We start from the raw sequence: 27,949 nt of genomic DNA on the forward strand, positions 1-27,949 counted from the left end.
ACCTTTTTGAGTGACAACTTACTGAAAATATTGTATAAAATTACTTTCAGTCTAGGTGTATATGAAACATAAATGAATTTCTTGTTTAGACTTGGGTTCTCTGCAAGATATTTCATTATGTATATGAAAATCTGAAATGAAATCTGAAAAAATCCAAAATTTGAAACACTTCTGGTCCTAACTATTTTGGATAAGGGATACTCAACTTGCATGTTTGTCTGTCTGTCTATCTATCTATCTACCTACCTATTATCTAATCTATCTTTCTATCTACATATATATGAAATTATAAATTAGGGAACAAACTGTATGCTATACCATTGTTCTTATATTTACTACTTTTGAAACTGTTTAAATATTGGAAAGTAGATAGTACAGATGTGAAGACATGAGATGTGTAGGTACATGATTTTTTGAAGAAATAAAGGAAAGTGAGTGTGTTTGAACACTGGCATGTAATGTGTGAATATCAGGAGATGAGACAGGAGCTAAGGCTTCAAAATGTTAGCCTTTATCTTAAGAATCACTTTATGTCATTGAAGCATTTTAAAGGAAACATGATAGAATCTTGTGAAAACATGACTTTGGCAGTGTGGAGAATGGGTTGTAAGGAGAAAGCAAAAGTGGAATTGAGAATCCTAGTTAGAAAAGTACTGTCCAGGTCACATAAAAGATAATGGCCAATTAGCCTAAAGTGGTGGCAGAGGAACTGGAAAAAAGGAAATGGTTTTGCATTATATTAACACCTGGCAGACTAGCCAGCCCTAATGATGAATTGGAGACTTATGAAAATGGAAATAGTGGTGCTCAATTTTGCAATTAGGAAGGCAGGGGAAGAGTAGGATTGGGGAAAGGGCATGTCTGAGTATACACATGTGCAGTTTACCTTCATGAGCGTCCCAGTGTTATGAACTGTGTGGGCTCCCAGTCCTATCACTCTTTTGTTTTCTGCTCAATGGAATGTATTAACAAATAAGTACAGAAGTTCTTTAGAGATAATCCTGAATATGCCTTGAAATAGTCCTTAAAAGATATTTCATTTTTAAACTATTAAGATAAAATCATAAGCTTCTTAGACTTTAACTATCATCTGATTTAGATACAACATTGTACATTGTACCTATATTGTATGTACACTAGATTCCATGAAGATTAAAAAACAAGTCAGTTTGTCAGTGTTTGAGAATGTTTTCATAGAAGTGGTAGAATTTGAATCGATCATCTTGACTTGATGCACATAGATGGATAGACAAATTTTTGGCAAGTGCAACAAAAATGGTAGTGACTAAAGTCCATTTCAAAATTGGAAAACTATAAACATATTCTAGAATTAGTGAATAGACCAACTTGGTTTATGCAGAGAGTATATAGGGAGAAATTTTGGCATACAGACTGGTAAAAGTGACAAGCCACATTGCTGTAAGTCTTAAGCATTTGAAGTTTTTTTTTTTTTTTAGTGAGCTGGAAAATGAGAGCATTAAATTTTGTGATATACAGATTGTATTGGAGTTTTTTTTTTTTTTTTTTGCCATAGTGGGGTTTTAACTCAGGCCCTCATGCTTGCTAAGAAGACACTCTATCACTTGAGTCATTCCTCCAGGTCTTTTATGTGTTGGGTATTTTTGAGATAGTGTCTTGGGGTTTTTTGCTGAAGCTGGTTTCGAACAGAGATCTTCCTGATCTCTGCCTCCTGAGTAGGTACATTTCAGGAATGAGCCACTATCTCCTGTTGGTTGGAGAGAATTGAGGCTGGAGAGAGAAAAGGAGATCATTTTGAAATTTTTATATATTTTAAATTTGTTAAAGTGTTTGGATAAGGTTTTCAGTATTGTTTTGTAAAGGGGCAGATAATTGAGATATTTACCAGAAAATAATAACGAGCTGGACTGGTGAATTACTGACCATACAAAGAAGGATGCGGAAACAATCAAAGCTACTATGCTTTTTAAGTCTGTGATATGATGGTGATGAGGAGGCAAAACGAGAAGAAGGACATTCTGGAGTTTTTTTGAGGGGATGTAATATTCTGATAGATATTCTGTATGTCATGATATATAGGTAGAAATGATGGATTTTTTCAAATTATAATGTGGTTTATAATTGTCAAAATTTCACTGAAGTACCAAAATAAATTTTATTTCAGTTCATTGAGTTTTCTTTGCTTCAGGTTCTAACAAACACATATTTAAATTTTGCTATGTGCCAACCAGTATTTCAAGAACTTTCTTATGAACTCTTAATGTTCACAGCAAATCTACCATATTATAAGCTGTTATTATTCTATTTCATATATGAAGTTTAGTTAACTTGCCTGAAATAACACTTCAGTAAGTAAAAACTCAGAATTCAAACTCAATTGATCTTTAAATTCTATGTTCATAACCAATCCACTCTGCTTCCCCTCTGCAGAGGAAATGCATGCTTTAGCTAGGGTATATTTATATTTATTCAACAAGTATTTAATAAGTACTATTTGATAGATATTATCCTAGGTGCTGGGAATAAAGTGGTGAACAAAATCAGGAACTGTTCTATTCCTTGTGAAATTTACAGTCTGGAAGGAGAGAAAATCACTATAACCAATTAATCACCTGAAGGAACATGGTAGCAGGAACACCTGAACAATATGGATTTTACCCAGTTAAAAGTAAATGTGATGGGTGGTGTTTTTGGGTGATCCGTCACCTGGGGCCTATAGTTAACTGGGCAAAGATTTATGGGACAAGCAGAGATAACAGTTATGTGTAAGGATCATGTGGTGGGAGACAGAATGAGGAGAATGCAGGTGTGGGAACAAATGGCAGTGGGACTGTAAGTAAGTGGGACTGTAAGAGGAAGGGGGAGAGGGAGAGAGAGAACCATAGTACTAGAGCTCTGAAAGTAGGAGCCAGGTTAACACAAACTTTCGCTTTGTCTTTATCCTATAAGAATGGGAAGTCATTGAAGATTTTTCAGCAATAGAAAAAAATCAAATTTTCATTTTCAGTACTGTTCTGATTAGAATATGGAAACCAGAGAGGAATGCACAGCATGATAGTGGGGAAAGTCAGAAGATGGAGGAAATTAAATCACCATACAAATGTAAAGCATTTGTTTTTAAATTTAAATTTGTACCTATGTATATGTGAGCTTATAATAGTGATTACAGACGTGATGATGTAACTACTTAACTATTTGGGACATTTGTAAATAGAACTGAAAGTAGACATGTATGAAAAATTATCGTTAATGAAGATAAGCTATTGTCTGTTATTGATACTATGTACTTTTCAGAGCATCTTATTTAATCATCAAAACAAATTGCAAATGTTAAACCTGCAGTTGAAAAAAAAGACTTAATAGATCAAATAACTGTTCTTGGTCACCATTGGTGAGATTGTTTTATAGTTAGATTCAAACAGTGGGTAACTTTTTCAGATTGGCTTCTTTCAATTAGTAATATGCATTTAATTTTCCTCCATTTCTTTTCATGACTTGACAGCTCATTACTTTTTATAACTGATTAATATTTCATCGTCTAGACATACCACCACTTATTTAGCCTCTCACCTACTGAAATCTTTCTTGGTTGCTTCCAACTTTTAGCAATTATTAAGAAAGCTGCAATAAGCCTTCTGGGCAGATTTTTCAGTAGATAGACGTTTTCAACTAATTTACATAGTAACTTCTATTGAACATCTTATTTTTTTAAGTGTGGTTTGAGATCTAGATTTGACCTTCACTTCTAACATCATTTTATATTATGCCGGAGATTATTTCAGGTAATTTAAAATGCTTCACATATTTGCTATATTATTTAAGTTATGATCCTCATGCTTTGAAATGAAGAGATATACTAAAACTCTGCTGTAAGAAACCTTTTTTCATATTTCTTTTGATTATGTGAATATTGTTATGATATTATGGAATGAAGATTACAGCAAGAGTTTATCTTGGAGAGGGAAAGAGGACAGTCTATTTTGAATTCAAGCTTGGTGCTTTCAGTTACTACTGTGCTAAATCTTGGCTCACTGTTTGACCCATGTGGTCTTACTACAGATTCCTACAGAGAAGATTATGATACCAGACAGATTTTTCTCTCCTTTTTTTAAGAATTTCTATAATCTTGACCTTAAAGAATATATTTTCACCCTTTTTAAAAACTACTTGATATTTATATTTAGGCACCTTGATACTGTGAATGTTGAATGAAATAATTTTACGCAAAGAGATTATTTTTCAATAAAATATATAGTAAAACTAAGAGTGTCATGGGAACACAAATGGAAACCATTATTTCCATTATGGAAAGAGTGACTTTATTGCCTGCATATTTGAGCAGTACATTCTATATACCCTTTGGAAAAGGAGAGGTATTAGTTCTTGGCAAGCGCCACATCTTATTCTGTTTTATATCTGAAATGTCTACTTTATATAATCAAGGGGAGTAGTATGTCTCAAACTTTTGTGAAGAATGAATTATTTAAACTACTAGCAAAAATTTTCAGTTCCCAATATACAGGCAATTAAAGATGTCATTCTCTCAGTCTTTCTTTTTTCCCAGGTGGAACAGGTGACAGACAATACATGATTCTATTTTGACAATGCTTGGCCAAAAATTTGGGAAATAAATAAATAATGAAATATATTAAGTTAAAGGCATTGTTGAGCTATCGTGAAGTAGATAAAAGTCTATGGATATGAAACTGAATGATTTAATTTGAACTATGTTTAAGATTGGTTTACTCTTCCAAAAAATGGGGATACTATTTTCTACCTAACTCTTGATGTCGTGTTTTGAGAATTCAGTAAAATAACTCATAGGAAAGTAAGAGCTGTGCCTGCAGCATGGTAGACACTCAGAGTATTGGTTCTCTCCCAGATGGTAAGTTACAGAAATCAAGTCTGGTTTCTGAATCAAAAATCATTATGTGTACCACAGAGGCAGCATAGTTAAATAAGATGCTGTTTCTCCAGCTCCAGATTATTATATGAATTACAAGTACAATAAGTCACTACTTCCCTTTTAAGCTATAACAACCATGACACCATAACTAGAACATTCCTGTGTTGAACACCTAATGATGTAAGTAAAATCTTGGCAAATGACTAGCACAGTTGTATATTTCAATCACCTTCATGTCTCTCCTGGGGACTACTGGACTTGAGTGAGATTAAGAGACATGAAGGTGATTGATGTTACTGTTTGAGAGGAAGAATGGTCAAGTGGTCAAACATTAGATTTTATGAAACATCAAATAATGGCTTTACTTTCCTCCTCATGAATGTAGTATCTAATATAACGGACACTGGCCACATGTCACTAGTAGAGTTTAGGTGATTAAAATAAAATAAAAAGGTAAATTAATTCTCTGATCACCATTTGTCACAGTTAAAAGTGTTTAATGCATTGGCTATCCCAGATACCATATTTCCGTCATCACAGAATGTTCTATCAGAAAATTATTCTAACTGGGCACCCATGGCTCACTCCTGTAATTCTAGCTACTTGGGAGGCTGAGATGAGGAGTATTGCAGTTCAAGGCAAATGGTTTGTGAGCCTCCAATTTCCAAAATAACCAGAGCTAAGTGGATTGGAAGTATGGCTCAAGTGGTGGTAGAGTGCCTGCTTTGTAAGCTCAGGGCTCTAAGTTTAAACCCCAGTTCCAGAGAGAGAGAGAGAGAGAGAGAGAGAGAGAGAGAGAGAGAGAGAAAGAGAGAAAATGAAAACTTTCAAAAACTGTGACTTAAAATTTTCAGCTGTGATTTTCTTAATTTATGGGAATCAATTTATGTATAGATACACTATAAACTAAAAAAATTATGAAGGTCCTACAGACATTTATCCTTTGATAATACCAAATGTAATATAGAATATTTGGACTTACCTCAAGATGATTATGATCTGGTTTGAGGAGTGACAATTAATCATTTATCAGTTTTTGAGGATAAGACATATAGCACCATTGTCTGGAAAAAACACATGATTAAACAATTACAGATGGTGTATTATTTCAATACTGTAGGAGTCCTTTGGAGAGACAGGTAATAAATGGAAAAAAACACAGAAGAAAAAATATCAGGTGAGCTACATGTAGAGATTCTCTTTTTGTTCCCTTTTTTTTGGGGGGGGGGATTTAAGGTATTCTCCCTATAGGTGTGTTAAATTTTTCAGCTATTTGAGCATGTATTTCTGTAATTACTCAAAGGAGTTCTGAATCCAAAACTACCTCTTCCAAGATCTCTAGTTCAGGATGAAAGTTGATTTTATTCAAAATATTGGCTAATTTTATTGCTAAAGAAAAGATTAAAGGACTGGCTTTTTTTCCAAGATTTTCATGAGACCTGAGAAAAATGTACATGTTAAAAAAATCACAAAACAGGAAGTTTTCACAACTCAGTAAACATTTTTGTGTAAAGTATGTCAAAGTACATTTTAGATCGAAAGGTTTTGAGTACTAGTGTTGTTTTACTTTTAATTCAAGTGAAATTAAGAATTCTGGTCTAAGACTATTAATTACAAGTGGCATGTCAGCTCTTGAAAGACTCTTGACCCTTGCAATTTTGGTTGGTGTGCAACTAAGAGCAATATTGGAAAGCTCCAGTCATACAGTTTACTCATATATAGTCTTCAGTTCACATGGAATCGCTGAATCTAACACCTCTAAAACAGAAGCAAATATTCTATAAATCACTTAAATGCCTAGTTATTTGTTAGTTCAATACTGAATTATTCTTCATTGGAAATTCCCAAGTTATGAAGTGTCAATAGCCAGATTTTAACTGGTCCTAAAACAACTGCAATGTCTTTCATTATGATTTCAGTGAATTTTAAGTAAATGCTTAGATTCTGGAATATGATATGTACATGATTTTGTATAGGCTTGCAGGGGAAAATGCTATTTTCATTTATTTACTGGGTATTTTTCCTTATGAATTCTTAGACTGTGCTAAATGATTTTTCATATTGCTTGTGGTTATTCTTTAAAATGTGTCTCTTGGTAAATTGTCAAATCAATCCAGTGCAATATGGATATTGCATTCCTTTTTGCCACACAGATTGTTTACCTCATTCTCTTTAGCATGCTCTTAGGGAAGGCAAGTATTTCGTGGTTCTTAGATAGCAGTTCTTCTGTGAAAAATCATTCATTCACCTCCCGCTGCCTAGTGATAGGTAGTGGGTGTTAAAATGAGGCAGTGTTTTTTAAAAATATATTTACATTCTTTTCTTTTCTTTTTCTCCTCTCTCCCTCCTTCCCTTTCTCCCTCCCTCTCTTCCTTCCTTCCTTCTTTCCTTCCTTCATGGTACTGAGGATTCAAATTCAGGACCTTGTGCTTCCTAGTCAAGCATTCTGCCACTTGAGCATGCCCTCAGTCCCTAGGTTCTTTTCTTAACCATCATTTTTGCCTTATTTTTTTAAAAAATTATCATAAAATAGTTTTACAGTCAACTTTTGGAGATTTTTCTCAGCAAATCTTTTTAAAAAAATATTTGGATTACATAATTTACATACTTTATTTTATTTTTTAGTTTGAAAGTACTAATAAAATATGTCATTCAAAATTCTACCACATCATTATTGAATCTCTTCAAAGGTAATTTCTATTAATTTGATACAGATCCTTTCTGAATTACTGCTAAATTTACATTCTATAAACACATATCTATAGATCACAACATATTTGTATGGAAATTAGTTTTATGCATGAGTCATCTATTTCATATGCTTATGCATGCAGTAAAATAAAATAATGTTACAAATATGCAAATTAGTTTCTACTGAAGAGTATATTCTGAATATCTTTATAGTTCAGTACATATACTTTTGTCTTATTAATTACTTAGACCCACACTGCACATGTATAATCTATATTATTCCACCATCCCTTTCTTGATATTTTATCTTTGTTTTCCTACGTAACCAGTAGATTAAGATGATTTTGCATATTGAGCTAAGCAATGGTACTTTACCTATAGAACATATCCGATATGCTGTATCTGTAGATACTTATTAGAAGTAAATTTCTAGATTTAAATACATATGTATTTTAATCTTAAGATTAAAATACTAATTGACATTCATGAACATTTTATAAGGGTGACATTATGCTATCCTATTTATGATTGTTTTTGCAACTCATTTGAGGAAGCATTTCTTTGAAAATCATTTCTGATACCTAGGCCAAACCAATTAAAGAGATACTTGTATAGGCAACTGCATATACCGTTTATATTCAAGTATATATGTGCATATTCATGCAAAAATTTTAACTATGTTTGCCCTAAATAAAATGCAGTCTGCAGCAAAGAGAGGAATCTTTGAGATTAGACAAATGAAATCTTTGAGCGATATAGTAACAATGTTTTTGTTATGTAGCCACAAAAGCCGTGGATGTGAAGAACTCTAGTTGGAATTGATGTTAATAGGACTTCATTGGTCCACTTAGGCCACTATTTCATTTTTAAATAACTCTTCTTGTAAATGAGCTCAACAATCTACAACATTTTGGTTATTGTATTTGCTGGTTCACAGTGAATGGAGGAGCCAACCTGTCTGTGAATATAAATAACAAAGATTCTCCCTTGGTCTTTTTGCTTTTTGAGGCAAAGCTCTATGTAGCTCAGATCATCTAAATACTTGTCTCAGTTTTTGCATGACATAGAATCACATTCGATAGCTTGATGCAATGCCTTGGGAAGTTTGTAATATCCTATTAAAGAACAAAAACACTTTGACCTTTGGTAAGGTGCCAAACACTATTTTTGTGGTAGTGTGGTTTGAGCTCAGGATCTCACACATACTAGGCAGGAGCTGTAGCACTTGAGCCACTAAGAAATATCGTTAGAATCCTTAGATGAAAGAACAAGAGAAAAATCAAAATAAAGGAAAGAATAAATGAAATCTGGGCCAGAAAAAGGACTTATATGTATTTACTACTAAGTGTTAGATAGGCAAAAATATGTGCCTGCAGGCACAGTTGTTTATAATCTTTTAATGCCAGGTAAGTTTCATTAACATTACATTTCCTTTTCTGTAATTCTTCACAAACGTATTTGTTGACATGAGGTCATTCCTAAGCATTTTGTTGTAAAACATACCTGTGTAGCCAGGTATTCTGTTACAGTGAGACTTCTTTATTTTTCAGACTCTGCCGTTGAAGAAGATTCCATGCAAAGCCAGTGCACCATCAGGCTCCTTTTTTGCTCGAGATAATACAGCAAATTTCTTATCCTGGTGCCGAGACTTAGGGGTGGATGAAACATGTCTATTTGAATCTGAAGGTTTGGGTATGTATTTCCTTTAGAAATTTAACTGGTGTAATATTATAACTGATTTTGTCTTACTATAGTCATCCAAATTTTTTGTATGGTGTCATTTCACAGACTTTTTTTTCCCTTTTGGTGGCACTGGCGTTCAATTCAGGGCTTTGCATTTGGTTGGTAGGTGCTGTTCTACTTGAGCCATGCCTCCTTGTCCACAGATTATTTTTTAAAAGTATGAGTCTGTTGTAAACTTGCATTCTGGCTGTAATCTTTACCCACTGAAGGTAGAATAATACATATGCTCTCTTACTGTTGGACACCTTGAATAAGACAGAAGTAGCACAATCCTTTCCAAGCCAAAAATGAGAGCTATTAATGCAAAGTTGGGAATTTTTGGAAAATGTAAGATTAAATTTTATTACCAGGCTGTAATCAGAATTAGAAGTGTAGCTATATATGTTACAGCAATGGGGGCACTGTTGTCTTTTCACCTCTATGAAATATGAAAACTCTGTATCTCCACTAACTCCATCTTTTTTGAAACTGAAGTTTGCTAATTTATACATTTATCTATTTTTCAGAAAGAGTTAAAAAGCAGGCATACAAAGAGGATATTGAGACAGGAGATAATTGAATAAGAGGCAGATTATTTTAGTGGTAAAATCTACCCAGCTGTTGTTTTGTTTTGTTTTCTGATTAAATTTTGTCAAATCCATTTCTAGACCATAGAGAGAGCTTTTGTTTCCTTTGAAGAAAACATATTTTGGACTACTCCCTGTTTCAACACTACTTGGTCCCCTAGGCTTAAATGTTCAAATTTCCCGTACAGGCTCTGAAGTATAACTCTAATATGGAAAATATTAGAATGAAAGTCCCATTTAAATGAAAGGCAACCAACTTAAGAAAGGAGACATCTAATGGGGATAAGAGATTTGGTTATTTTGCCTGGGCTTTAAAAATCAAAATTTGAGATCATATAATACCAAATATTAACATTAAAGTAAGGTGAGCATCCTTCAGAGAGAACAAGTATACACATTACATTACTTTCCAGATAGCTAAAATATCCTTTGCCCCTTTAGGCTTTACAAACAGTAATGCCATGTTGAACTTAGGAAATCAATGATAACTGCTTAAATTTAAGGTAATTTTTGCGTGTGTTTTAAGAAGAGGTAATGTGATGTGGAAGAGACTGCAATTAAATTGAACCCTCTCAGAGAAGATAATAACATGAATTGAGATTGGGAGAACATTGTAGACCTGAAAAAAATGAACCAGAATATTTGCCTAATGTCTTGCCATGTAAAATAGTGTGCTCCTTGAATACTTATTAAATATATAGACCTTATTCTTATCATTTCCTTACATCTTATTTTTTCCTTTAAGAAACTTGCTAGATAATATGCATGTTTGTAGTTACCTCTTTTTCAGTCCAGTGGGAATTTTGCAAATAGATTTTAACTTTCATGCTTGTAGGAAAACACAGGAAGGGAATGCAGAGGAATTACTTGAAAAGAAATTCATGGGAGACCTAATACACACACACACACACACACACACACAAATAAATCTTAATCACAAAGAATATACTCTGGATGTGTCACTCTGGATATATGGGCAATTAAAATCATGATTTTAAATTCTTGAATGCCCCTGCATTATCAAAGAACTACCACTTGGGGAGGAAACTGCTTTATTATATGTTAATTTATGAGTTTGGTCATTGTAAAACTTTGCATTCAAGAAGAATTATTTTTCATTCACTATTATAAACTAAGTAGGTAACACTTGTGTCATATTGTCTCAATTTTCTCACAGTCCTTGAGTTATTTTTTATTTGAACTAATACAGCTTTCAGAAACAATGGAAGAACAATCAGTCTAATACTATATTTTCTCCAACTGAAAATATCACTATAGCTCAAGATTCTGGTGTGTATTTATACAGTGTTGACCTTAGGGCTTTTAGAAACTCAAATCAAGTAATAAGTAATACATTTTATCTTGATACTATAAACTTAAAATAACTTGTATGATGATATAAGTGCATACTTTGTAGAATATACAATTCTGTCAACAGAAATTCAAGATGTCTTACTTCTTCACTTGTTTCAACTTGTTTGAAAAACAAGTTGACATTCTAACAAGAAAGTTCTCAACAAGTTTTGCATACTATTGGATATTTTGCTTATTAGCTGAAATTACTTAACTTATAACTTACAATTAAATTGTATTTAAATATCCAAGCTGGTGTAATAAGGCCAAAATTTCAAGGCTTATAAAATTTAAAAATCACCTTTAATCTTCTCATTATCAAACTAAATTAAATAGGCTTTCTAGTTTGCTGCTCAATTAAAAGGTAAATTTGAACTTTCAGCAGCTCAGAATAGGATATGAGGTAATGTATAATAGTTCCTGGGGATACAAAAGAAGGGTTCAATATTACAGCATTGACTTTAGGATTAGTGGGAGAAAGGAAACAGCTGTGCCCATGGTTGTTAATGATAACCAAGAGGAAAGACAATGAGAAATTCCATTTCCCCAAGTGAAACCCTTTCTCCTTGGATTTTCCTTATTATTCACTGAGGATGAGGAAGTGATTGAGCCCCTGCTGATGGCCTTGGACTGTTTAGTTGCAGAATTGACTTTCCTGCGACAATAACACTGTGTACTCTGCTTGATGTCTTTTTACACTTCACTTTAGAAAGGGAATTTAGGGCAAGGTGTTTTTTTCCTTCTTTTTTCATATCTCAAGATTTCATTTCAGTGGTACATAATATGAAGAGCATCCTTTGTGTGCTAGTGTTTTGAACAGCAAATAAAATGCAAAGATGCCCTGATGAAGGGGAAAATGTTTTTAAATTAATGATAAAGTGGATCACTGTACTGAGTGTGTATGAAGACGCTTCTGTGTTTTTGCTGTTCAAAAGTCTTTGCCTGCATAAAGCATTCTTATCTTTGTGGCAACTGATATGCTATCCTCTGTAGCAATGCCTTTTTGTACAGTTATTTGTCAGAGGATCTTGATCACAACTCACTCAACCTGTTCTCTTTCTACCACAGTGAATGGCAAAAAACTGTGGGTGAGGGAAGGTGGGCTAGGAATGAACTTGGGAGTGTGGATAGTTGCTCCATATGCTTCTCCCGTGTTCTTGTGTTTTTGATCCTTGATAGATAGATAGAATGTATCCTGTGTTAGATTCACAAACATGGTATAATCTGCAATTTATTTTCTATGACATTTCTATGATCATCATTTTTTCCTCTGAGTTTTTTCTAAAAATGGACAAGTTTTTAGATCATAAGTTGACTATAATCCAAATAGAACTTCAAAATGAACCAATAGAAAAATGGACAATGTCATGGAGACTTATATAAAAATTCAACTAAGATATAAAAATGTTTGATGCCTTGATAATAAGGTAAATGCAAATGAAAGTTATAAAATATGAGCAAAATTAGGAACATTCTGTAATTTGTTTGCAAATATATTAGAAAATAACATCTTCTATATATTGCTGAAGAAAATTGGTAATTGTCTACACAGGGCTATCTGACATTACATATCAAAGGCCTAAGAAATGTTCAGTATTTATGATACTTGATGTTAGCATCAAGCATCATAGCAAACTATGTCCATCTGGAGATACCAACCAAAAATCATATTCTTGAAACCACTTAAAGATATGGGGAAAATTTAACATACAATGAATGTGAAATCACACATATACACCTAGTATGAAACAGTAAAATTCATATTCACAATTTGAATGAACAATAATTGAATTGTGCAAAGTGACATTTGAAACATGAAAAATTAATTTTATTTATATTAAGATGCAATAGAAGCCAGGAATGGTGGTACAAGCCTATAATCCTAGCTCTTGGGAGGATGAGGCAGTAAGATCCTGAGTTCAAGGCAATCCTGGGCTCTATAGGGAGACCCAATGTAAAAAAAAAAAGAAAGAAGGAAGGAAATAAAGAAAGGAAGACAGAAAGAAAGGAAAGGGAAGAAAGAAAAGGAAGGAAGGAAGGGGAAGAAAGAAAGAGAGGAAAGGCAAGAAGGAAGGGAAGAAAGAAGGAAAAGAGAATCTGGCTGACTTGCATAGAAAATTGTTACTAGCATGATTTATACATCAGCATATTATGTAGGCTTTTTCTCATTATTGACATTAAACAGACACTTCAATTGATTCTGGAATTGTACACTGTTTTAGTAAGGGTCATCATACATTTTTGCATGCTCTATAGAACATATTTTGATCTTAATAGTACACATGTAATGCTCACCCTGACCCCTACTGTTCAAACCATGTTGATATACAAGCAAGTATAGAGGAGATTTCTTTTTCATGTCTCTGATTCATTAAGATTAATATTTTGTTTTATTTAACACCTTTAAAATATTTAGAATTTCACCTTAGTCATTAATATTTTTTGAATTTAAAGTATATAGTTATCAGCATAAAGAGAAAATAGTATACTGTCATATCTAAAAATTTTTAAAATTCTAATTGTGGGGCAAAAAAAGAAAATGTTTAGAAGGCTCCAGGGATGAAAACATTTCGTTTTTAGTTTCAAAAAGATGTAAAAATTATTAGATGGTATTAATCAATAACCTTTCTAACAATAAATTTAATTATTTTCAAATATCAAATTAGATATTTCAATAATCATAAAATAATGCTTAATATTTTATGTGGCTCATTTTTGCTCTTTAAATTAAGATGTGAAATTCATGAATTATTCTCAGCTTAAAAACACTTCTAAATTATGTCATAAATCAGTGCTTGTGTTTTTTTGGAGATGTTTTAGGTATAAACTATGTTCTAATTTGTAATACTCTTGTTTATAAGGTTTATATGTAAGTTACATTGGACATTAATTTAGAAATTGTCAAGGTAATTTTTTCCAGAGGCATATTTGCTTTTGATTTGTATACATTGTGGTGATCTGGGAGATGCAGGAAAAAAGGGATGGGGAACACTAAAAATACAGTTTCACTTTTTGTAATTGTGTCAATATCATTATGTTATTGGATGATTATAGGATTTGGAAGCCAGTGACTATTCTTCATCTATTTCTCTGAGAAAGAATCTACTCAGCAAGAAAAGGGTTTGCTATCTGCTGTGTAGCATGCAAATGTGTGTAATTTGTTTGAATATAACTTTTAAATTTCTTTTCCTGTGTTTGTGTTTGTTGTATGGTACTGTCTTCTTTTGATGCATCACTCTGATGAACTCAGTTTTACAAAATCCTTTGTTCTCAAGAACATGGGTCAGCATTTTGTTTTGGAGACAAACACTATCTGTATGCAGTATTGGTTTGATGTTGCTGCACAAAAATGAAATGGGTTCTGCTTGGATTTTTAAACATTTATGCTTTCCATTTTATGCTTTCAAATTACTGATTGCATCAGAAAAAGTCTGCCTGCCTTGGTGTTGAATAAATCACCCCTTGTTCTTGTTCTTGTTCTTGTTCTTGTTCTTGTTCTTGTTCTTGTTCTTGTTCTTGTTTTTGCCTATATTGAGGACTATAAAAGTATTTATGTTGTTTTTTCTATTACTAGTATTAATATAGGAAAACAATTTCAAGACATAGATTTGGCTCTAGGTTATTTATATTCACTTTATTTCTCTCCCAGGCTCATTTTCTTCTAGACCTTAAAAAAAACCCACCTTTTGTTTCAATTAGTACTTACTATATTAGGATATCAGTTAAATTTTTACTTTTGAACTCAGGAAACCCTTTTCAAATTTAACCATTTGTCTTATGCCAGGGAAAATGGAAAACAGAGACAGAACAATATCGAATCTGACTGAGACAGCGGAGTGTGCCCTGGAATGAAAACTTTGTCAAGCACTTCACAGAGTCAGGTTGAACTAGGAAAGTGGACGGATTTTAGCTTTTCCGAAGTCAGTTTTTTCACTCTTCCAGTGTCTGACGATTATAGTTCTATGCTTAACAAAAGGCAGCTAAGCAGTACACATAGGTTAGCATATGTATTTTGCCAACACCACCACTTCACAAAGGACAAGCTGAGACTTTGAGAAGTAAATCACTCACCCAGTTACACAGCTTTTAAATGGCCCAGCTAGGATTTGAATTCAGCTCAGTTTACCTCCAAAGATCATGGGAATGACCTTTGTTATGGAAGTTTATACTTTCTTTTAGTTATTTTTAAATATCTTTAGGATTATTTTAAGTAAAAGTAAAATAAAATATAAATAAAGCCAACTGAGAAAACACTCTTGCCCTTGATTGCTCTTCTGGGTGCTAAGTGCTGGAGAAAGAAATGAGACCCTTGTTCCAAGACATCACTCAAGTGAGAAGTAAAAGCAATTAACTGCATACATTCCATTCTATACAAGTCCAATTACTATGAAATTATGCATGGACATTCCTTCTTTATATGATTTATATAGATGCTGTATTATATTTTAAGTAATACTACTAATTCTGAGAAAAATTGAATACTCTGCATTAATGATCTTGTGAGATTCTCCCTTGTTTGCTTTTTCCTTCTCTTCACATTCAGATTACTAGTCTTCCTTTGTTTGCTTGTGGTGCTGGGGACTGAACCTCTACAAATCCACTGTATGGCACCCTATTGCTTCCTACATTTAAACTCCCATCTTAATCAGAATAGGACACAGGAAACAGCTTGTGGCTGTTCCTTCACTTTCTATTTAGTCATCCTAGCAGGAGAGAGATACACAAAACATCCTCTAAGAATTAATACAGTGTAAGAATAACCTTCCTTCTCTTCTTTGTTGTCATCATCATCACCACTATTAGCCTTCACATTTATAGTGCGTGTTTCATACATCTCTACACATTTAAATATTTTAGCAAAATAGGTATAGGAATTACAAATGATATTTATTGATATCATAACGTTGGTTAACACAGTGTTTATAGTGTACATATTAAGCACCACCTGGAAAGCCTGTTTAAATGCATGTTCTGATCAGTAGGGTAGAGTAGGACCCAATATTGATTTGTTTCTAATAAGCGCCCAGGTGATGCTAATTCTGAGAACCCCACTTCAATCTAAAATGAGTAACATTTATTGTTTGCCATGTCCCAAGTGCTCTAAACCATAACTACCTTATAAGGAAGAGCAAATGGAAGGCATGTCACCTGCTTTAGAGATGAGGAAATTCTTCTGACATCTAGTTTACTTCGTGTTCTATTCTACCGCCTCTCTTTATTTGAGTTTAACCTCCTGTCCATACTGTAAAGGTAGGCAGCCATTAGTTTATAATATGTTCATAATTCAACATTTAGCAAATGATATATTTTTCAAGTTTTCTTCCTAAATAAATAGCTAAAAAAAACCCAGTTTTTGCCAAAACTACCATAGTTATTATAGCTCCTGATTACATACAAACAAAATAGATAATATATTTTTCATGCTTTCATTTCTTTGCCCATCTGTTAAAACTTAATATATTTAACTAAGCCATATATTCATAAGCTGATGCATTTTATCCCTGCAGATTCTGTGACATTGAATCTTTACCCCTTGCTTTAGCGGAAGCCCTCATTTTCTATTCCTAGAACTAGCAGCATTCCATTTGACATTTGATGCCCATGAGATTTTTATAGAATCTAGGTTATGAGATTGGAGTCTCTAGCCACATATTTTTGAATGGAGATCTGTGTTTCTTTTCCTGGAGGTGTTCTGTATTATACTTTTCATTGCTAGGGTTTTGAGCATATTTTAAAGCCTCCAGTGATAAACCCTTTTGCATAATAATCACCATTGACTGGAGAGCTTTTCATTTATTTTAAAGTGAATTTGTTCGGAGGAAACACAACAATATGAATTCCCTCTCTACTGCTAACTCAAAGCAAAAGCTTATGTTAATGTTACAGTGATATAGTGGGAAAACTGTTTCCTGCTGTAAATTTCAGTATAAATAGAAGTTTCTTTTGAAAAGACAAATAAGGAAATATGTTTAAAATGAGTAGTACATATGACTCAATCAATGCCAAGTGTTAACTCAAGCAAAGTATACTAAGGTATCCTTAGAAAGATAAGCATTCAGTTATTTGGTCTTCTAAAATATATAATACATAATCCACAACTAACTCATTGAAAATGGACTCAACTAAATTATTTTATTCTCAGTGACAGAGGAAAATTAATGACAAGATTGTTGGTGTTTCAAAAATTTTATAGTACAAATATAATGTTTGCTTAAACTTATACTTAGTACCAATTTGTAACAGCTAAAGTCTATCTGCTTTACATCTGTCTACATGTACTGGCCAAATTCATCCATTAGATTAAAATTTGAATAAATTTAGAATTAACTAATGTTAACTGACTGAAGTAAGTGAAGATAATCTTTAAGCAAGCCATTAGAAACAACAGAAAAAAAAAAAACAAAAATGAAGAAAACTAACATTGGGCCAGCAGTTCCTCTGTACCAAATACTATTTTAAGTATAACAAGTATTATTATTTTTAATTATCACAAAAATATTATGAGGTAGGCAGTATAGATTTGCTGAGAAAGATGGGGTCATGTAAAATAACCTCCCAAAATAACACAGTTAGAACTCACATTCATACACGATAGTGAGTTGAATCACATGACCACTGTATACTTTCCATCTATCAACTTCAGTTTAGAACTTGCTTTAGTACAAAAATCAATGTCAACTCTTAAAATAGGATAATTGGCTAAACTCCTTAGTCTTTAAAATTTAATTTTAAAGCATTATGCTAAAAGTGCTTCCTTTTGCCACTAAATAAACATTTACATGAATTAAATTTTTGCCATTTCCAAAGATGCTAGGTAAAACTTCGGTCCTTATGGTTTGTTAATCATCGTAATAACTGTCACACCACAAAATTGTAACTACCTTTGATGTTATGACATATAACAGTGACTAAAGAAACAGTCTGTCCTAGGTCTTGGGCTAAATCATGCTCCTCTACAGAATACCTCCTTTAAGGCTTATTAGTCATCATCATTGCTTTTTATTTTTGACTTTTAGCATACAAAATCTATTTTAATTTGACAAATGATAAAGAGATACAAAATAGCAAAGCATCCTTCATATTGAATTGTCTCTCTTATTTTGCCCATTATTGTTTTTCTTCATAACAAATTTGGTTTTCCATGAAGTAAACTTACTTGCACACCGGTGCTTATATTAGTCCTCAGAATGCATGTAATAAGATGGCTATGTCAGGTGTTACTTTTCACAGTTGGTTTTTCATTGCGCTTTGACACAATTATGTCTACTCACTAATATTTTGACACTGGTTCCATCAAGAAATGCATGAACTCTGAAGCTCCCAGGACTTTAGCCACCTGCTTCACATGACTTTCACTTAAGATGATTGTATCAGTAGGACCTTAAAAGTCTTCCTCTTTGTGCATCCTCTCTCCCACTCAAAATTTTTCCTTATTATTTTGTACTTTGGACATGGTTAAGAAAAAGTCAGAGTATGAAGAAATTTGTGATCTAGGCAGGAAGATTGATTTCATTTGTTTTCTTCTGTTTTGTGATGTCTGTTTTTCTGTGTTTGAAATCAATGCCAATACGATATTAAACAACCCCATTGTTATCTTGTGCTAAAGTTGATTTACTTACCTTGTGACATTGGTGTCATCCTGGCCATAGTCAGCTGGCACACTTGAAACTGCAGGTAGTAAGTACCTTCATGCCAAGCCCCTTTCGTTATCAGTAATTTAAGGCTCCCCTTATTAGGGTTTTGTGACAATTTAGCAGTGGTCAATTGAAACTATCATTTGAATTATTAAGAATGGAAATATTCTGAAATCAAACTTTCCATAATCAATTCTGATTTAATAAGCATTGTTGATGACATTAGCTCATATAAAAAGGTTTAAAAGTAACACTTTCATAGCCAAATTGTAATAATTAATTTTTATGTCTGCATAAAGCCAAATGAAATAGCATACTTTTACAATCCAAGTAAAAATATTTTTTCTATTTATACCCATTTCCAGAAAATTTCACTATGTTTTCAGTGAATTAAATATTAGCACCACTCTAATCTATTGTGAGAATGGATTATGATTTATAAGTTAAGCAGATAGGATAATACTAGAAATTGAATTATTCCAAAATTCTATTTGTAAGACTTAAAGCATTATTGCTATTTTTCTTAGTTTATCAATAAATGACTATTTTTTAGAGTAGTAATTTCTAAACCTTGTAAAGGCTGTTCCCAATGCAAAATTTTGTTACATTATCTTTTTTCTTTATTTCACACTAAACATAATATTTTTAAATACCCTAATCATGGTTTTAAAAAGAAGGCAGCATAAGCAGTATATGCTCCTCTGATCAGCTCAGAAAACACAAGTATGATTTGTCAGCATTCTTGAATGTGTACAAAGCTATCAGTAAAGCAGATTTATTAAGTGGTCAGGTTTTATTAGAATAGAAATATCAATTCAAAGAAGTCTAATTTGCTCATTTGATGGCAAAACTGATGTCACATTGGTACATATTTACAAAATGTAGTCAGTTGAAAAAAGCTCACTCTAAAGTATTACTTGATCCAATTTGATTAGGAGAGGACATCAAATTTTAGACCTCACTTGACATTTGTCTTTGTTTAGAGGTTACAAAAGACTGGTTTATAATTTGAACTCTTAAAGGCGCAGGTGAAGGGTAGAAGCAGTATATTAAAAAGACCAATCCTTCTTCCATAATATGATGTGTGTTGTGTGGTTTTAAATATTTATCAGTTATTTATATCTTAATTGCAGTTACATATATTGACTAATTGAATGAACATTACTCAGGGTGAGAGTTCCTGAGACTAACAGCTTTGGGGAGTCAGGATTGAAAGAGTTTTGAAAACTATTTCAAGCCTTTCGTAAAACTATTTGTACTGTAGAGTAGCAAGAATCTTACAGATATCAGAATGAAAACTAGCTCATTTCCTGGGGCCATGAGTGACAAGAAGAGAGTCATGTATAAGTATGCTCATTATTGAACTGTTTCACAGTGCCTTGTATTTTAAAAGTGTCTTTATCTTGTCTTTCAGTCCTCCACAAGCAACCCAGAGAAGTGTGTCTCTGTTTGCTAGAGCTGGGCCGAATTGCAGCAAGGTAGGTCAAACTACTGCCACTATGTCAAGACGTAGATGATCTCAGCATCCAAGCAACAGAGAAGCTCTCTGGCTTTTCAGTGCTGATGTTTAACCTAGATGTTGAGAAACCATATATTCAAATATGATAAGTGTGACATCTTGTGTGCAGTTGTTCGAACTAAAATCGCGCTACCAGTATTCTTAAGGCCACAGTCTTGTCAAAACCTAAATGTCTAAGCATTTGCTAATATCCATCACTCAAATACATGTTCCCTCTAAATCTTTCTTGGAGGAATATCAAAGAGAATCTTGTACTTCAACTTGTTCCTTAGTGGAAAGTTTGTTTCTACTCTCTCCTGTATCCTCCTCCTTAACCCCCATGCTTGTTGTCTTACTCCTTCATACTTTTCAGATTCCCTTTTTGCTATTTTTCCTCATTTACACCATTCAATACATCATCCCTCAGCTCTTTTAGTTTCCACTTCTGAGTGGGGACATAGTTTTTAAATTATTCTCTATGTTTTTATGAGACACAACTTAGATAATTATATGGAGACATCTTTGGAAACTTTTTTCTTCTAGGGAAGAAAAGCACGAAATAATTGTAGCAATCACAGCTAAAAGAAGCAGAGAAAGGATCCTTATAAGATAAGCTGGCCAAGTTTGGTTTCTTATTTTCCATCAGAGAGTGCTTCTGATAGTTGTATAAATCCAAAGAATAACAAATGAGAATGGCGCAAAATAAGAATTCAGACTTAGATGTTTTCTGATTCAAATGTGGATATATTCTTAAGGTTGACATCAGATGAACCAGTAAAATGCAGTGAGAGATAGCACTAAGTATACATACTCAAGTACAGAATTTATGTGGAAAACTAAGTGAAAGAAAATACAAAGCATACACCTCAGGAAGTTAGAGCATGGCTGTAAAACTTTTATTGATCCAATATAAAATTAACCTATAGCCAGAAGTAGCCCCAGTTCCTTAAATTATCATAGTCAATATAATTTTAATGAATTACACATCAGGTTTGAATTTTATTTACTACAATAATTGCATTGAGAAAGATTGCTCTCATATTTTTAATTCAAATTAATGTTACTGAAGGTCACCCAATAAGAAGTAAAAAAATAAAAACTCAGTTTGAGACACTTGGGGATTTCCTTATTCTCTCTCACCCTGTTTCCTAATAATTGTGCAGATGTATCTTGGGAAGAACCCCTTGTTCTTGGTTCATTCAGTTGTCCACTACTCAAGTATAGTTCAAATGTGGGGCCTCTTTCTGTTTAAACTCCATTCCCCTTTAGTGCTGCTACAACTTTGAGTTTTGTAAGGATGTAGAACCAAGGTACTGTTTCTTCTAAGTCCTTGCAAAGCATGTGCCTCCTCCCCACTCTTGGGACTTCTGCTGCAGGAAGGGCAGGGTTGAGTCAAAGAAGTACCACAAATTCAGCAGCCATCAAAAGGGAGGAGCAGACATGAAGTAAAACCTCAATTAATGAACTGCTGCCACTGAAATGCTCAAGTAAAAGGAACACGGGTGGTCTAAAGGTCCTCTTAACAAAACACTAAAATATTCTGAATAGCTAGATTCCATTTTGTGGCTTAAGTAATGTGATTTATATGCACCTGAAAGTCACCATGCTTGTGAAAGATATGTCGTTAACAGAAGTTTCTCTGCCTCTGGAATGAGCTTGGATTTTCCTTGTTCTACCCATTTAGTTTCTAGTTCTTGGCTTCGTTTCTTGTTTGCTTATTTTTTATTTTGCGCAACTATAGTTTTATTACGTGAATGCTCTGGTGAGGAAAGAACATTGTTAATTACAGCTGAGTCAACAGAGAAGTTGGGTTACAGAATGATAACATGCCTTTAGGAGTCATCTTTCCTCCACTCATGGATCCAGCATCAATTGCCTTTTGCCATAGGATGTAAAACAAGTTAAAATCATGGCTAATAAAAAGAAATCATAGTAGATTTGTCAATTTCAAGGAACAATATCAAGAGTTCTCCGTCACCACAAATCTTTCTAAATTCATTCCGGGTTACTTCGTGTCAGATCATGCTTTATCACCATGTAAGCTGATAAAAACAGTGATTATTGCAAATATTATATTAAAAAGTTACTGAAATCACAGTGAAGTTAAAGAGTAAGATAACTCTTACATTATAATAGTTATTTATTTTTGGTGTGGCTGGGGTTTGAACTCAGCAAAGCAGATGCTGTGTACAGTCTGAGCCATACCTCCAGTCTGAATTTTTTTTTTAGCAGTACTGAGGTCTGAACTCAGGGCTTTGCACTTTCTAGGCAGGCACTCTACACTTTAGGCCACACCTCCATCCCTTTTTACTGTGGTTATTTTGGAGATAGGGTCGTGCTTTTTGCCCAGGTCAGTCTGGACCACAGTCTTCCTATTTTATGCTTTCCACCATCACTGTAATGACAGGTACATGGTATCATGCTCAGCTTCTTATCCATTGAGTTTTTTTTCTTTTGGCCTGGGCTGGCCTGGAACCATGATCCTCTGTATATCTTGGGATAGCAGGCACGAGCTGCTGTACCCAACTGTTGCTTAAGATGGGGTCTCCAAAAATCATATGTTCTCCCTCATATGTGGACATTAGATCAAGGGCAAACACAACAAGGGGATTGGACTATGAGCACATGATAAAAGCGAGAGCACACAAGGGAGGGGTGAGGATAGGTAAGACACCTAAAAAATTAGCTAGCATTTGTTGCCCTCAACACAGAGAAACTAAAGTAGATACCTTAAAAGCAACTGAGGCCAATAGGAAAAGGGGACCAGGAACTAGAGAAAAGGTTAGATCAAAAAGAATTAACCTAGAAGGTAACACCCACGCACAGGAAATTAATGTGAGTCAATGCCCTGTTTGGCTATCCTTATCTCAACCAGCAAAAACACTTGTTGCTTCCTATTATTGCTTATACTCTCTCTACAACAAAATTAGAAATAAGGTCAAAATAGTTTCTGCTGGGTATTGAGCGAGGGGAGAGGGAGGGGGGTGGAGTGGGTGGTAAGGGAGGGGGTGGGGGCAGGGGGGAGAAATGACCCAAGTGCTGTATGCACATATGAATAATAAAAGAAAAAAAAGATGGGGTCTCATAAACTATTTACCCAGACTGGCCTCAAACCATGATTTTTCCAGTCTCCCAAATAGCCAGGATCACAGACATGAGCCACAGGCACCAGGCTTAATGTGAATTTTTTTTTTATCTTTTTGGCCTACTTAAGTAGCGTGAAGTGCTATAGTTTTTTCAGTGAAAAAGAAAAAAACCTACAATGTTACTCATGGTGTTACTTTCTTTACTTTGTGCATCATGAAGTTAAGTACTTTTAAATACCACTTGGATAGATTATTTAGGTGTAAATGTCTATTTAAATTTTTCTCTGTATACATTGGAAGATTTTTTGTTTTGATGGAAGTTCAATTGTGCTTTACAAATGGCAACCCAACACAACCAAATCTTTCTACTTTACCCTTGTGTTGAACACAATAGTCGAGGAAACAAAAAGGAAAACCAACCCTCTATTTTACTTCTAAATTTTGCCTTAGCTATAATTATAGCTATATACCTATATGTAGATGCTTGACTTTTTGCTCCTACCTCTCTCCACTCCTCTATAGGGGATTACACAAATTAATGAATTAAAATAGCTTTAGCCAAAAGTAGCAGTGACTTTGGGAGTTCACTCAAGAACCACAACATTGACTTGCATATAGAACAAAGAGTTTTGATTTTAACAAAGTTCCCAATGCAATCCTGTGAGTTTGATGTTCTTCACTGATGTGTTCTTATATCCTACTCTGAACATTTTCTTCTCCAAATTTCACAATATCATCTTGAAAGCATCAGCATCACTTTGGAAATGATTCCCAGAATGTTTCTGATTCTCTGCCACCTTTCTTCTGCCTAGGGACACTTAAGTGCAAAGCTCTAAGAGAGCTGTGGGCTTCTTTGAGTTCTGAGATGGGAGAGTGAAACCACTTATGTTGTTTTCATGGGTAAAACTTCCTTTTATTTTCAACTAAATAGAGCTATCATTACTGGAGAGTGAAATCTCGCTGCTATTATTTCAGAAAGATGTCAGTTTCTGAATGTGGAATTTGTGTTTGCCTTCCGAAAAGTAAAACACTCACAAAAACAACTCAGTGAGATCTCAAGGATATTTTTAATCACAGTGCTTTGACATTACTTGCTGAAAAAGAAGTCACTATGAATTCAACATTTTAACAAGCTGTAGAATTAAGATTATCTTTATGATAAAAATGAAAAACTTCTGAAATTTTGGTTTGTGCCATAATAATCAGCATCGTGGTGGAACATTTTATGACTTTATTTGTGAGTACTTCTTTGATTTAGAACAAAATTTATAAACGTTCAAAAGAAAATTCTTTAATCTTCTATTTCAATCTGTGGTCTAATGAAAAGAAATCTTACTTAAAAGAAAATTATTCTTATATCAAGATTACTAATTGGCTCATCTTAATTTAGACCACAAGAACTTACTGCTAAGCACATACTGTGCTTTCACATGATTGGAATTTTTCCAAATATAAATTGATCTTTAATTTGCTTTAAACATAGCAAAGCCTTGTATGCACATATGAATAATAAAACAATAAAAAAATTGCTTTAAACATAGAAGAAAAACTGGGCAAAATCTATCATGCAAGAATCTATAAACTATCTGTGACATGCATTAAGAGGGGGAGTTTCTTCCATTTTTCTATAAAATTTGTCCCTCTAACCCTAGTAAAATAGGCTCCAGATGTCTATTGAAAATTAGTCTACTAAATCATTTGAGTAAGTTTTCTAGTTCTCAACTCGGTTGTTTGTGGGTCTACTTGTTTTATCTAAATCAATCACAAAAATTGTGTGAAGTGCCAGTAAAATAAGAAATCCACTCCTAGATTCTTCTCATAAAGTCATCAATCAAAAGACCCTTTTCCTAGCACTTTGCTTTTCTTAATGAGATAAAAATAAACATTTGCCCTTTAGTTATTTACCGTACTCCATACCACTGAAGTCTACGGGTTTGAGAATTTAATTTTAGTGGATTCAGCCTTATTGGTGTCTTTAGATTGATCCTTACTGAATGTAAGAACTACAGCTATCCCCCCTCCAAAACTTTAAAAACTTATAGTTAGAAAAGAATGGAAAACAGTATATATTTGTCAGGGCCATATAGACAAAATTGAAATGTGAAGTAGTCTAAAGGTAATCAACAGAAACAAAGTGAAGCAGCCTTTCGGAGAACAGAGAAAAGAATTATTTGATGATAAATTTGGCTTGCAGGTGCAAGACCTGATCCCAGGGTAATTTCATGATTTATAGCCTGTTGACATCTCCAGACAGACAGGAAGGCAATGAATTTATTTAAGTGTGCATTTCAGGACTGGCCAACTCTACCTCAGGCAGCTTGAAGTATTCAAAAGCCAAGATAAGCAGAGATTTGGGGCTTAGTGTTGATTTTCTATGTTCAGTGGCATAGCTAATTTTCTGCTTTCCTAGATAAAGAAAAATCTCTAGGGCAATATTTTCCATGTGTGATTTTGTAACCAATTTTGTTCAAACTTAGTCTACTTTGTTTATATTGGAAATGAAGTTGAGCTTGTTGTTAATCTGGTAGCATATTAATTATTATTTTGCTGTAATTCTTAAAAGCTAAACTTAAGCAACCTGTTCATGAAAAGTGGCATGAGTCCACTACAATTACAAATGAAATCATATTTTCCAAGTGACCTAATTTATGTTTTTCAAATATGATGTTTTCATTTGTTATTGACTTTTAGTTGGCTGTGATGTACAGTGTAAATTCTTCCAGCTTTATCACAAAGTTTATATTATTCTCTTAAGAACATTAAACATGACCAAATTTGATACTTCGATGGAACTAAGAATCCACAGAAGTCTAGAGAGATTAAAAAGGGTTGCCTGCTGAAGTTCATCAGGCCAGTTATTAACAAAGCTGAGTTTATCAGTTAGTCTGCTAAATTCTAATCCTGAGATATTTCTGTTATTCCACAATTTTAGGAAAATTCCTTTACTACAATTAATTCCTTTGTAAAGATGCAACCATAGTAAAAATATACTTTCCATCTTAACACTACCTTAATTTTGAGACTGTTGCAACATCTTGTTTGATAGTATCATGTGTTTTTAAAAACCTGATAACTGGCAGCAGAACCTGAGTGCTGCAGTTTCCCAGTTGTACAAATTTGATTAAGGCAATTACTTTATCAACAGCAATTGTCCAGCTCTCAAACAGCACCTGGCTCATATGGTAACCCTTTATTATCCAGATTCTGAATAAAAATTAGAAAATGAAATAAATGACTGGCAGGTCAAATATCGAGTATCACCTTTATAAATGAAAAGGTCTAAGTTTACAGACATGCATGGTATCTTTAACTCAATTCCAGAATTAGGCCAATTAATGACCTAATCCTAAGCAAAGATGAAGCAGGGTGGGGGTCCCATGGAGGGCTCCATTTCTCTTTAGAAAATAGTGTAAACTGAGTCAGGCATGCAAAGTTTATTCAAATCCCTTCATCTCACTGGAGAGTAGTGAGCAATGAAGCAGAGAGACCAGGAATTAAACTAATTTGAGTGCCCCCTGTAATAACAAAAAAACAAGAGTAAGGAAATTGCTTTTCATAGAAATTTTTACTGAGCATATGTATAATGATGTCAGTTAAAATAACAAACTATTAGACTAGGATAAAAATTTAAGGTTTTTACATTGAATGATACTTTCACATAGTATCCAGTCAGAGCTAAACATATAGCCAGTGTATTTATTCTCTACTTATAGATAATTTACTTTTTATATTATATATAATCTACTTTTTGATCCTCAAGTGACTTTTTCCTCCACTTTCTAATAAATAATCACTGGATTAAAATGTCAAGGGTAACTAACATCAGCCCTAATACCAGAAAACCTGCATTGAGTCCGTACCCTGTTCCTGGCTATGCATTCATCTTCTGTGGATCTATACTCTTACCTGTTAAAATGAAAGCATGTAACTACATGATCCCCCAAATTCTTCACAACTCTCCAATTCTTGAATTATCTTTGGCCTTCTCTACCTAGATATAGTTGATTGTATCTAGGAAACTAAACCTCATTTTTAAGCTTAGTTTAAGAAAATTAAGATTATGGAGATAAACAGATAGCAAATCTCTCTCTCTCATACTCTCTTTCTCTGAATTATGATGGCATATATAATTTACAAATGACAATTTTTACGTATTGTCATTCTAAATTATCCTGGTTTCTGCTTCATTCCTTTTCTTTTTCCGTATCAACACATGAGTTTTCATTATGTTGTTCCTAACAGTGTAATTTATGACTCTGTATTACAACAAAACATTTTTCTAGGCCCAGAGGAAGTGTGCAATTAACAGTGAATTCCTTCTCTGTTAAATCATTTAAAGTATTTTTTTCTGGGTATTGATGTTTACAAACTTGACTCTGAGCCTTTGCTTTTATCTCTATCTTTAACAAGCTCGTGTTTGAAATAGGAATGTAATTACAGAACCAATATTGTTAAAGCTGATAAATACAAAAGCTAAAGAATAAATTTCCCCT

The 27,949-nt window shown here is 33.5% G+C and overlaps 1 protein-coding gene across 10 annotated transcripts in view; it reads left to right on the forward strand.

Moving 5' to 3' along the window:
• The window catches only part of Gas2 (growth arrest specific 2), a 118,551-nt gene that overhangs the window by 32,427 nt on the left and 58,175 nt on the right, over window positions 1-27,949 (forward strand). For all 10 annotated transcript variants that reach the window (XR_012436133.1, XM_074042938.1, XM_074042931.1 and 7 more), the window contains 2 exons: window positions 9,127-9,268; window positions 20,287-20,350. Coding sequence is in view for 9 of the 10 variants with exons in the window: in XM_074042938.1 (XP_073899039.1) it covers window positions 9,127-9,268; window positions 20,287-20,350 (206 nt within the window). In the remaining variant the exon portion in view is untranslated. The remainder of the gene's footprint in view (window positions 1-9,126; window positions 9,269-20,286; window positions 20,351-27,949) is intronic.

This window comes from Castor canadensis, chromosome 1 (genome assembly GCF_047511655.1).
Source record: "Castor canadensis chromosome 1, mCasCan1.hap1v2, whole genome shotgun sequence".
Lineage (NCBI taxonomy): Eukaryota > Metazoa > Chordata > Mammalia > Rodentia > Castoridae > Castor > Castor canadensis.